General features: G+C 40.2%; 1 protein-coding gene across 1 annotated transcript; it reads left to right on the top strand.

Moving 5' to 3' along the window:
- Nucleotides 1-1,236: 1,236 nt before the first annotated feature.
- LOC143525001 (delta-type opioid receptor) lies at nucleotides 1,237-9,456 on the top strand. Its single transcript, XM_077018425.1, has 5 exons — nucleotides 1,237-1,788; nucleotides 1,879-2,093; nucleotides 7,147-7,502; nucleotides 7,989-8,484; nucleotides 8,531-9,456. Exons 2-5 carry the CDS (start codon nucleotides 1,891-1,893, stop codon nucleotides 8,598-8,600), a joined length of 1,125 nt encoding a protein of 374 aa, XP_076874540.1. The 5' UTR covers nucleotides 1,237-1,788; nucleotides 1,879-1,890; the 3' UTR covers nucleotides 8,601-9,456.
- Nucleotides 9,457-11,801: the final 2,345 nt, after the last annotated feature.

Here is an 11,801-nt window from a genome sequence, read left to right as displayed (position 1 = left end):
AGTCATCCAAAGCAGAATCTTGCTATTTGAAAAAACATATATTGATAAATCCTTAAAATCTTTGGGGAGTTGAATATTTTTGATTGCAACTGTATGTTTGATTATTCTTACCCAGTTGTGTAAAGACACATCTTCTTCGTTCTGTATTTAACTACATGTATTATTATTAAACACTGGAACTCTTTCCTGACACCCGTGTGTTGTGAATTTGTTCTCCCGGGTTCGGCTACAGAACTCTGAGGGATGTACAAATTTACAATCCAAATTATGAACCCTGATGGTTTTGGTCTATGTCTGAAAGATGACTCCAAAAGAAAATAATTCTTAACAATAGGTTCGAGCTTCTGTTTCATCTCTACGTTCTCATTTGATGCTCCGCTTTGAAACCATAACTAACATCAAGGTTTACAGGTTATATATTTCAACTCCAAACATCACAGATATGACCTTTAGCCACACGAAAAGTAGCATAAGCACATTTTAGCATCACAATTAGCATAAGCGCCCCTCAGTGATGGCTTAGTTACCTTGAAAAAGTAATCCGATTACTGATTACTCCTTTTAAAAGTTACTTAGTTACGTTATTGATTACTTGATTTTAAAAGTAACTACGTTAGATTACATGTTACTTTAGTAGTTACATTCAGCAGCAAAATTAATTTTTCCAATAGGCTACTCACTCACTTTATTGGAACTGCATGTTTAACAGTAACAATGTATTTCCTGACATTACGTTTGTGTCGCTTTTCAAATAAATTTGTAAATTTAGGTTACTTTAGCCTAGATTCCAGCACTTTTCAAACCTGGAACACAATGTAACATTAAGATTGGTCAGGTAAATGTTCCTTCCCCTGTTTTTGAGGGGTGTTTACACTACCACGTATCGTAGTTACACTGCACAGAATGACGTGAACGCGCTCGCGCTCTCACAGGGTCGCGCGCAGCGTGCGGGGTCGAGCGCTACGGTCAGACGCAAAAGTAGAACTGAGCCAAGAAGAAAGCAAAAATATATATATTTACTAAGGAAAATAAAAATAGTAACGCACAGTTACTTGGATAAGTAATTTTAATCTAATTACTGGACTGGAAATAGTAACTCGTTATATTACTCGTTAGAGTCGTTACTGAAAAAAGTGGTAATATTGTAACGCGTTAATTAGTAACTGACATCACTGGCGCCACTAATGAATCTGTGTTCGTCTGTATCGACTTTTTTGTTCGTTTTTCTAACTCCTTTTCTCTGTACTACGATATGCATGTATGACTGACAGAAGTGACCCGTGTTCTCTAAAGTTGGACCTTTATGAGAGCCACTTGTTAGATGTTGGGGCTTCAACAGGTAATGGGAGCCACAAGCGGACCTTTTAATCCGTCCTTGGGGAATAAAAACCGGAATTAATTAGCACAGATTTAACAAGAATATATAAAGTATTTACCAATCTACCACTCGTTAAATTCAACATTCATACAGACATCCACTACACTCGTTTTACTACAGGACCATTCAGATCTACATGGGTTGCATGAAACCATTTTTATTTCACCGAACTCGATAAAAATCGAACCTATCGATCAGTTATAGATCAAGCCTAACTTCTCGCGTGACTTACCAAACAATATCTCTGTGTTTTATCAGCCAGCGTCTCATCACAGCAGTAAGTAGTAGTAAGAACTTCAGACAGTACCATACTGAAGCATTCGCGGCTCGGTCGCGTACAGGGTAGGTTCCGATAAACTGCCACCATTTAGTTACAGCAAGATAATTGCGGTTGTGCCATTGAGGCTAAGGTAATATCTTGCTACATATCCACATTTCTCTTTACTGATGTTTTGGTTATTTTTTCATGTGTTTCTTTATTTATTTGATACCAATCTTAGGTTCTCTTCGTAATGGACTTAGACGACGTAGGTGGTACTGATGCGGTAGTTGTACGACTGTTCAACGAAACGCTCTTTCAAGGAAATATCAGCGCATTCGAGGACACGTACGGACGTCTTCCCGCGAGCGTTAGGATCACTATTGTAGTGGTCTATTTAATAGTGTGCGTAGTGGGACTCGTGGGGAACGGTCTGGTCATGTATGTCATCATCAGGTGAGGATGTTTAAATGTATAAATATATTTTGAAGTGAAACTCTCTCTCTCTCTCTCTCTCTCTCTCTCTCTCTCTGCGCATGTACATTTATGAGACACGCAGGCACACAACAGGTATTAAGCATGTGTGAGACAAATACATCGAATAAGTAGTTTTGTCATAAAGGGCTAGGACTACAATTACCATAACTATCACAGACGCTGTTTAAGGGTTTAAGGCAGTTCTAAAAGCAAGGTGGTTTTAAAAAGCCTTCCGGGTTTTAACGATCATCTGCATTACTTGGAACATGGAGAGGAAGGGATGTTGATATATTGGCAGACTGTGATTATTTTTTAGAAAAATAAGCAAAATATGATTAACCCTAATTTGTCTGCCACATTGACATTTTTGTGTTAGTTACCTTGTCATTAAATTAAATGCTGTTTCTCTCAGAATGGTATCTTGCATATTTGTTGGTCTGCAGAGTAAGCAGGTAATGTTTTAATTAATTTAAATCTACCAAACTTCACCAGGCTGTTGCTTTGCATAGCAAAGAAACAGGCTAGAGAGAAAAGGAGCGTTACTATTGGTTTTATGTTAATAAAACACTTGCATGATAATTCCCTGTTTTTCAGACAGTTTCAAACGCTGCTCTCAGCTCGACAGAACAGAGAGACTAACCATTTCACCTCATAGGGTTTGGTGTGACTTGCACTACTGAGAATTTTTGTTCATTTCCCCCTTCACATCAATGTGATTAAACATGTAATTAAGAAAGAATCCAAGGCCTGCTTAATGTGCTATTATAATTGCTTCATAATTACCATCCAGAAAACCATGCTGCAGTTCCCAGACTGTGCTGTTGCATTGTGCTCTGATGGGTAAAACGTAAAATGCAGAACACGGACCTCCTGCAAAAAAACAAGAGAAGATTCATTCTTAAGTTTTGATTGAAGAGCTTTTTAAGAGCACCTGCCACATTCATCAGTTTTACAATTTATGTAGTTATTCCTGAAAGGAAGTACAAAGTGATTGGGTCTATTTCATTAGCCTCAAACTTGTGTGAACATTAAAATGAATAAGCGTATGACACTTCATTTAATGTACTAATTTCCCATCACACCTAAACTGTGTCAAAAGCAATTTTCATCAATCAATTACTATTACTCAGCAAGAAGTACTCGTTTGAATAGATGAGAATCAAACCATTTCTTGTGGATTTCTACGATTGCTCAGACCATAAATGAAGCCAACAGAACAAGCAGCAACAGATCAGTTGTTTGACAGGCCCTGATATCAGGAGGCAGTGCAGAAGACAGCTGTGAAACAAATTTCATTTCTGTGGGTGAAACCACTTGGTTAAAACACTGTGTGGTGGCAGGGCAGCAGGGGGGGAGGAGAGTGTATAGCAGAGATGTTGGGGGCTGTGCAGTTCACATGCCTCTTCAGTGATGAATGGAAATCAGATACGGTGCTCTCGGACTGGCGAACTAGAGTGGTGGTTCCTACGTTTAAAAAGGAGAACAGTGTGAGTGATCCAGTTATAGGAGACTCACACTCCTCCACCACCCTGTACTGGGGGGGAGAATCCGCCTGACGAAGTTTCTGTCCAAGTCATGGACCAGTTGACCAGCTCTATTCTCTAGCCCAGCTTAGTAAGCGATCATAAAAGTATGCCATCATCTACTGCTTGGGTGATGTAGGACTATATGGGTCACCGCATCTGGCGGTCCAGTCTATATATAAATACAATACAACGTCTCCAGTCCTGTTTGTGGGTTTCACAGACACGTTAGGAAATGGAGTGGTGTCCTGTCCTCTTAGCAGCTGCTGTGGGGCTTTTGACATGCGCTTAAGCACTGAATGTGAAGCAGCTAGGATGAAAACCAGCCTACCCAAGTCTGAGACCCTGCTATGTACTTTGTAGAGGAGTTTAAGAATATCTTGGAAAAGTGGGAGCATGAGATTAGCATCACGGATCATGTCAGTGAAAGCAATGAAGCGGTCTCCTAATTTGTCTATGGTGGTGGTCAGTCAGGAGTTTAGTCCTAGACTGAACCTCTGTGTACCAGATATTCAACATCCCCATTCTCACGTAACATCACAATATCACTAGGAGGAGGCCCAGAGGGGACCTGCTGGAGGTATTATACCTCACAGCTGGTCTGGGTGTCCCATAAGAGGAGCTGGAATCTGTTGTAGGGAAAATACATGTTTGGGCGGATGTTTTAAGCTTGTTACCACCGGTGCCATCACCTTGAAAAGTGGGGAAAAAAGATGATGATGGTATATGAGATACTACCTTACAGTTCTCACAAACGCACCATCTAGAGCTCCTGTTAGACTAGAATGGAGGTACTCAAGTCTTGTTACCGCTATTAAATATAGAAGGTATTGCATGAAGATTGGCATCTGCTGGGATGGGCAGTATTGGCCACAGAAAATAAACATTGATTGTTATGTTTTTAAATCCACATCTTGAGCTATTTGAAACAATTTCATGCTTAATCTGCATAGTTTTGTGGCACAGTGATCTTGCTCTCCACTCAAAACTGAAAGCAATTTTGAATCTGACTGGAACCTTGAGGTCATTTAAAAATATAAACACCCTCTACTAAGACACATTTTTAAATGAATATGGCCTTATTGACCATTCTTAGTGTTGGTTATACTTAATTCTGTCTATAATGATGGTAGCATGATGCTATACTTTTTGAAACTGTGCACGTTACTATCTTGGCCATTGTATTATGTGAGGGATGACACCCAGATGAGTGGCCCACTGTATGAACACAGCACATAGAGCTAGAGGCAAATAATACTGTCACAGGATGCAGAGTTTGTCTGGCAAATCCATTTCATGCTTTGCATGTTTTGGTGATTCGTTATCTTGTAAAATTTGTTATAACTTATAAGCTATTTAACAGCGTTGATAAAGCTTTTTTTTAACATGTTTTGGTTATTTGGTTTTTCATAACTGGATTTGAAAATAGTAAACTTTAAAAATGAATGTAATGTGTTTGTCATGTTACAGCCCCGGACTCCTCCCTTCGGGAGTGTGTATACGTAGTCCGTGTCTATATATGTACTTCTTGTGGGTGTGGTTGTTTGTATGTGTTCACCCATCTCATGGTGGTCTTGTCCCTTGCTCGTCGTTGTGAGTCCTATTCATGTCAGTTGTTACTCGTTTCAAGTTTGCTACAGCACTGCTTGCGCAGTTAACCCTCATTCTAAATAAACAATGTATATTTGGGAAGACTTGCCTTTGTGACAGTTTTTTTATTTATGTAATGTTCTAATTCTGTACATCCACATACATAATTTAAGTTTTTACTGTAGTCAAGTTTCAACACAGTATTTCGAAATAATTTTTTAAAGAAGAACTTTTTAATATAAGTATATCTATTAATATGTATTTCTATACTATTACTTGAGTGAAAAAAAAACATGTACCACAATATTTTTAATGTAGTATTTGCACTACTACAGTGACTTGTGTACTTCTGTCCCATCTGTACATGGTGTAGTCATACAGATTGACTATGATTAAAAGAATGAGAGTATGAGAAATGTAATATAAGAATATGAAAATGATCTTGCATGAGGCCCAGTGAGCACATTTAAACGTGGGCCTTATACATGGCCCTCGCTGAGAGCTTCAACGGGGGCAATATTGCAAAGGCCTATTTTAAAACTCGTGTTGCTAGGCTGGTTACCAGGCGACTTGCGCTGATATTCCGTTGTTGCCTATTAGCGATGCTCTAGTGTCTCTACAGTGGAGAGATGGAGTTTCAGATTCCTTTCAGTCAGTCGAACAGTGCTGTGCTGTGTGTCTCAGTTTCATCAGAATTTGTAATTGGATTTTTTAAACAGTCTTTTCCTGCAACAGTCTTGAAAATAAAAAAAGTTGTATTGCATTCACGTGTTTGTAAAGTAAGTGTATATAGAGCATAAATATATGTGTTTGTCCACAGTTAACTAAAGTCCAGAACTAAAGTCACATTCAGTATAACTTAAATATAAAGTACATTACAATGACTTTGAAGAACCAATGCCATGGGGAGTGTCATACGATGATAAATGCAAATTTATAATGACTTACTGTAAATTGGTCTGAACTGAAGGCACAGCAGGGCAAGACTTATCCAGCATAACGAAAAGGAATAAAAACAGGAATTAAACACATGAACCACCTTCAAAAAGGGTTTGTAGCAAAACAGCTTCATGGAGAATTTGGGTCCAGGCTGCTAATGAGCACACCCCAAAGTTGTCGGTGATAATGAAAACCTGCTGAAGACTTACAGAAAGACTAATAACTAATAATAACATAGACGACGTTTTAAGAATAGTGAGTTAAGAAATGACAAAAGAAGCATTCAACGACAGTTTGAGGAGTTAGGGAGTATAATGATTAGGCAAAAGTATTCGGTCCAATAAGTGGGAACCGATGAATAGTGGTAATCAGTGAGAGTCTAAATATTTAACACTCTCACTGGAGTGCCATGGGAGTGAGGTATGATGTGCCATTCATGCCATTAGGTGTTGTATCTCTTCAGCAGTGGCACAGCTGTAGGTTCCAGTGATGTGTCCTGGTTGCTGCACAATGGTAAGACTGGTTCAGAGGGCAAATGGTTAGAAACTCTCCCTCTGGACCGAATCAGCATCAAACCAGAGAGGACGGGCAGTTGTCAGCACAGTTGCCACAAAAACACACACACACACACACATATGCACACACTTTGCACTGGTTGAAATGGACTGGAGATGTGATGTATGTTAATAGCCACATTATTAGAGACACTCGTCCAGTAGCATGTTGGACCACATGCATAGACTCCACTAGGTGCTGCAAAGAGAAAGCTGAATTAGCTAAGATAGTTTATCTTCATTAATGCTCTTCCTCTACTGTGATGCAACCAATATTCTTCACGTATGTACTTCTTAAGCAAGCGTAACTTAGTTCTTATATAACATCACTCCCCAACATTTTAGACGTAGACTCAAAATTTGAAATATGACTATAATTTAACATATCACAAAACTTTGAAGCTTGTGGTGTTTTTACCTGTACAGATACACAAAGATGAAGACCGCCACCAACATCTACATCTTCAACCTGGCACTGGCCGATGCGCTGGTGCTAGCCACCTTGCCTTTCCAGGGCACAGACGTTCTCCTGAACCTCTGGCCTTTTGGCGTGGCTCTGTGCAAGGCTGTGGTGGCCATCGACTATTACAACATGTTCACCAGCGTCTTCACCCTGACCGTCATGAGCGTGGACCGCTACATCGCCGTGTGCCACCCGGTCCGCTCGCTGGCCGTGCGCACGCCCCGAAGGGCCAAACTAGTCAACGTTGCAGTGTGGGCGCTGGCCTCTGCCATTGGAGTGCCTGTTATGATCATGGGGCAAGTGGAAGTGGAGTCTAATGGTAGCTGTCACCTTGCACTGAGCGGCCGTCCCCGTTCGGCCAAACTCACCTCACCACACCAAGCATCATTCTGTCACTTCATCTCATGAATCTCCCAGAATGGTAAAACATGTTCATGTTTTTTGTGTGTTTGTCTGCCTTTTCACATCAGTATAATTAATTTGAACTTTTTTTCTTATGTTTCTTAGTTTTTGAGTTAATTTTCTATTTGTGTAGATACTGTACCTACAGAAACATAAGAAATTCATCACTGAGCTTCCTTCCCATTCCATTATCCTGATGTCTCGTTTCACAAAACAGTATTAACATTAACTTATCATAAATGTTAGAAAGAGCATTTGAGGTTATAGCCACTCTGCCTCGATGTATTATTAAGATTTTAATAAACCATATCCTGTTAAACGCTCATGTGATGCTTTGAATTATTATAAGCATCATTTGGTCATTACCACTCAAAGCCCCTCTGTCTCTTTCCTCTCTCTGCAGGTAGCGAGTGCATGGTGGTCCTACCCGAGCCTCTAAGCTCCTCTGAGCCTGTGTTTGGAACCTGCGTGTTCCTCTTCTCCTTTCTGATCCCTGTTGCCGTTATTAGCGTGTGTTACGGTCTGATGCTCCGTCGCCTTCGTAGCGTGCGTCTCCTGTCTGGTTCCCGTGAGAAGGACAGGAACCTGAGAAGGATTGCCCAGATGGTGCTGGCTGTGGTTACTGCCTTCGTGCTCTGCTGGATGCCGGTGCAGGTTCTGGCTTTGCTCCAGGCCTTGGGGAAGACAGAGCTAGGAGGCAGCCAGACCGCCGTGGCCGCGATGCACTTCTGCATCGCCCTGGGTTATGCCAACAGCAGTCTCAACCCGCTCCTCTACGCCTTCCTGGATGAAAACTTCAAACGCTGCTTTAACGAGTTCTGCGTGCCAGCTGGCTCTGGCCTGGAGCTAGAGGTGCAGAGGAGGAACTCGGGGAGGAAGGAGGTGGGGGACAGGAACAGGTGGGGGACAGGTGGGGGAGGTGGGGGAGGTGGGGGACAGGAACAGAGGACAAGAGTTCAGGCAAGAAGGTGGAGGGGGTATGAAAGCTGGTGCCATCCCCAGGTGTGAGGAATAGAGCTGGAATGACTGTTGAAAGTTAATGCTCACAGCCTAACACATTTATGACATTTTCTGTAAAGATACTTCACTGGTGATTCCAAGGTTTTTGAGGGGTTTAAAATAAACCAATGGGACTTAATGGTAAACTCACTCCTGATTTGGGACAAAAGGCCTTGGAGTTTTTTTCCACATGAAATAATACATGCCCTTTACAGTACCTTAACCAGACTTTACTAGAAATATTAGGCAAATCCATATTCCTGCCTAGCTGCAAGTTAGCTAGCTAGCTTTGTCTGCAAGCTTGCATGACTGTAAAGGTTTAAGATTATTAAATGTCTGCATATAATATGTATCTTCTCTTTCAGTTGGTTTGAAAAATACATTTCCCAGGCTTTTTATGTTAATTTCATGTCAAGATGTCCAAGATTCCATGTCCATGTCAAGCGAACAGTTTGGGATGTTTTTTCTTTGCAACTTTTGTTGTTGTTGCCATTTTCCCTGATATAAAATGAGAAGAAGATTCTTTCCTCTCCTAAATCTATCTGGAAATCAGCAACACTTCTTTTTGGTGGTCTGTGCTCTCCAATCAGACAATCAAACCACAAGAAACCAATCGGTGAAAATGTCTGAACATCTGATCTTCTTGTGAACCAGATGGTGTGCCAGGACAAAAAAGTGAACATTTTTATTTAAACTTTTCAGGATATTGCGCAATAGGAATATTATGCCTTGACTCTATTTTAATACAAAAAAACTGCTAAAGTTTAGAAATACGTCTAAAATGTTCAGACCATGGATATAATCAGTAATGAAAGCTTTATTGCTTTGGTTTTATTCAATATATTCTGTATTATTTTCTATGTATGTGTAGTTTTGATGAATAACGAAATACTGCAAGGAATATTTTTGATAAATTGCAGTAAATAATTAATGACTCATTAAAATAATTTATATTACAGCCTGAAGGCTAATTGTTAAGCCAATATTATTTAAGCAAATCACATCCAGTGTGTCCTTGGATGAAAAATACACGATAACCCTGGGGGTAAAATCTTTATTAATGATCACAGCAGTCACAGGCTACGATTGCCTTCTGGGAAAATGACCTACCTAACCTTGCTTTGTGGGAATAGGTCCATCAGAATTTTGCCACCTCCATGCATATTAACCATATAGTGTCACTACATAATGTTGCATAACTGGTAGGTGTGATAACTGACTATTATAAAGTTATAACAGTCAGGATATGTTTTCATCATTGTCCTGTATAGGCTCAGGGGACAGTTGTAATCTGGATTGACGCAGGTTTAGCCAATCTATCCATAGAAGAACTGTCATCCTAGTCACACCTGGCCCCACCCCCATATGTCAATCATGTCTTTGTTTACTTTCTCCATGTGCTCTTGTTTTCATTTTCCATGTGATTTTCTTTTTTCATTTCCATAGTTATACCCTAAATAGTTTATATCTCCACCTCTGGTTATTAATTATACCTGTGTCTTCCCTTGTTCTGTGTTGGTCATTGTACGTAACCCCATGTTTCCAAGCCACTGTGTGTTTCTGCTGTCTCATATGTTACCATAGCCCGGGTTGTGTTAGCTGAGCTGTTTTGTTCAATCCCTGTTTAATATGGTTTATCTTAGCATTGGTTTGTTCTAGTTTCAATCGTGTTTTTCGTGTTTAATTTCGTTAATCACGTCTCTTCATATGACCCTGGACTGTTAACAACGCTTCTTATGGATTTTCCTTTAATAAATCTCGCTCCACTCAGTAAGTGGGGTCATTAGAGACCTGATAAATATGTAGGTCATTATCAATAAGAGTGTCTGCTAGACGTGAATGAGTGGCAGTAGGTACGCATAAACCACCAGCTGTGATGTCACGTGCACAAATATTCCATCCATACCTGCCACCTGAGGACTCACCCAAAGACCAGAAGCCTCTCGCTGCAGCCTGCAGGAAGGCGGATTTGGACATCCAACCCCGCCCACATCCAACTCCACCCTCTTCTCAAGTCCGAAGCCACGCCCATGTTACGTTCGAAACTCGGACTGTTTTTGCTCCCAGTAAACAGAACTTCCAGATTTTAATTAGTTTAACAGATGCCAAGAAAAACACTCACATGTTATTGACCAAAATGTATGTTTTTCTTTATTATCCCACATGAATAATTTAAGTCTTAGTACAATCTTTTTAGATTTTTCTTGAATAGTTTAATTGTCAGTTCTGAATATGTACAGGACATACAAATGATTTAAATTACATTACTCTCTTACCCAAAGGTACAGCAATATAATAAATATTAATGTAGCAGCAGTGGTTGTAAAGTTCCTTTACAACTTTACTAAAACAAGGCACAGGGAAAGGCACATGATAAGACAGTGAGCCATCATCAGTGTCCCTGGGATGCGTGGTGGCAACATCATAATGTGCTTAGCCATTAGTCAGAATAGTGTTCATCGTGCCACTCTTGGTCTCTACAACACTGCCATATCACTAGAGTTGCTCAGGTGTGTCGCCATTTGCAAAAGTGGGCTGGGCTGCTTGAGTACACTAAACACCAACATTACTATTACACACAGACGTAAGCTCTTATATGTGATTTAGGAATGTGGATCTTGTGTTTAAAATGTCTTTTATAGAATTATTTGTTCAATTAATTGGTTCAACGCAGACAGATTTCTTCATTTCTTCTTATAATTAGTAGGCTTGAAAGTTACCGGATCGAGGCAGACAGTTCCCGGAACGCACCCTTCAAAATGAAAGAGTTCCCGGATCCTGATCCGGCTCAAATTAAGCCCTGATTACACCCCTTCTCCATTACCAAAATTACCAACATACCCCTTCTCTATCACCAACATTATCAGTAAACCGTAAACATTACCATTTTAATTGTGTACTTATAGTAGCAGAGTTGCCAACTCTCACGCATTGAGTGTGAGACACACGCTTTTGACCGTCTTCACACGCTCTCACACCACATATCCGATTTCTCACACCGAAAAAAATCTAGTTTATTTACCTCAGATCCACATATATGATTCAATGAGTTACTAGTTTGCTCTGACGCCAACCACCGGCGATCGATCGATCGCGATATAATACTTAATTTGTGTCCATTTTACATCCCCCCCCGTCAACATTTTACGTTCGCCACCCAATAAATAAAAATAATGAATAACATACGTGGAACGATACACAAAGTAAACGAGGTATG

This window comes from Brachyhypopomus gauderio, chromosome 10 (assembly GCF_052324685.1).
Source record: "Brachyhypopomus gauderio isolate BG-103 chromosome 10, BGAUD_0.2, whole genome shotgun sequence".
Classification (NCBI taxonomy): Eukaryota; Metazoa; Chordata; class Actinopteri; order Gymnotiformes; family Hypopomidae; genus Brachyhypopomus; species Brachyhypopomus gauderio.
The sequence above is the reverse complement of the archived record's forward strand: the minus strand, read 5'-3'. Positions and strand labels throughout refer to the sequence as shown.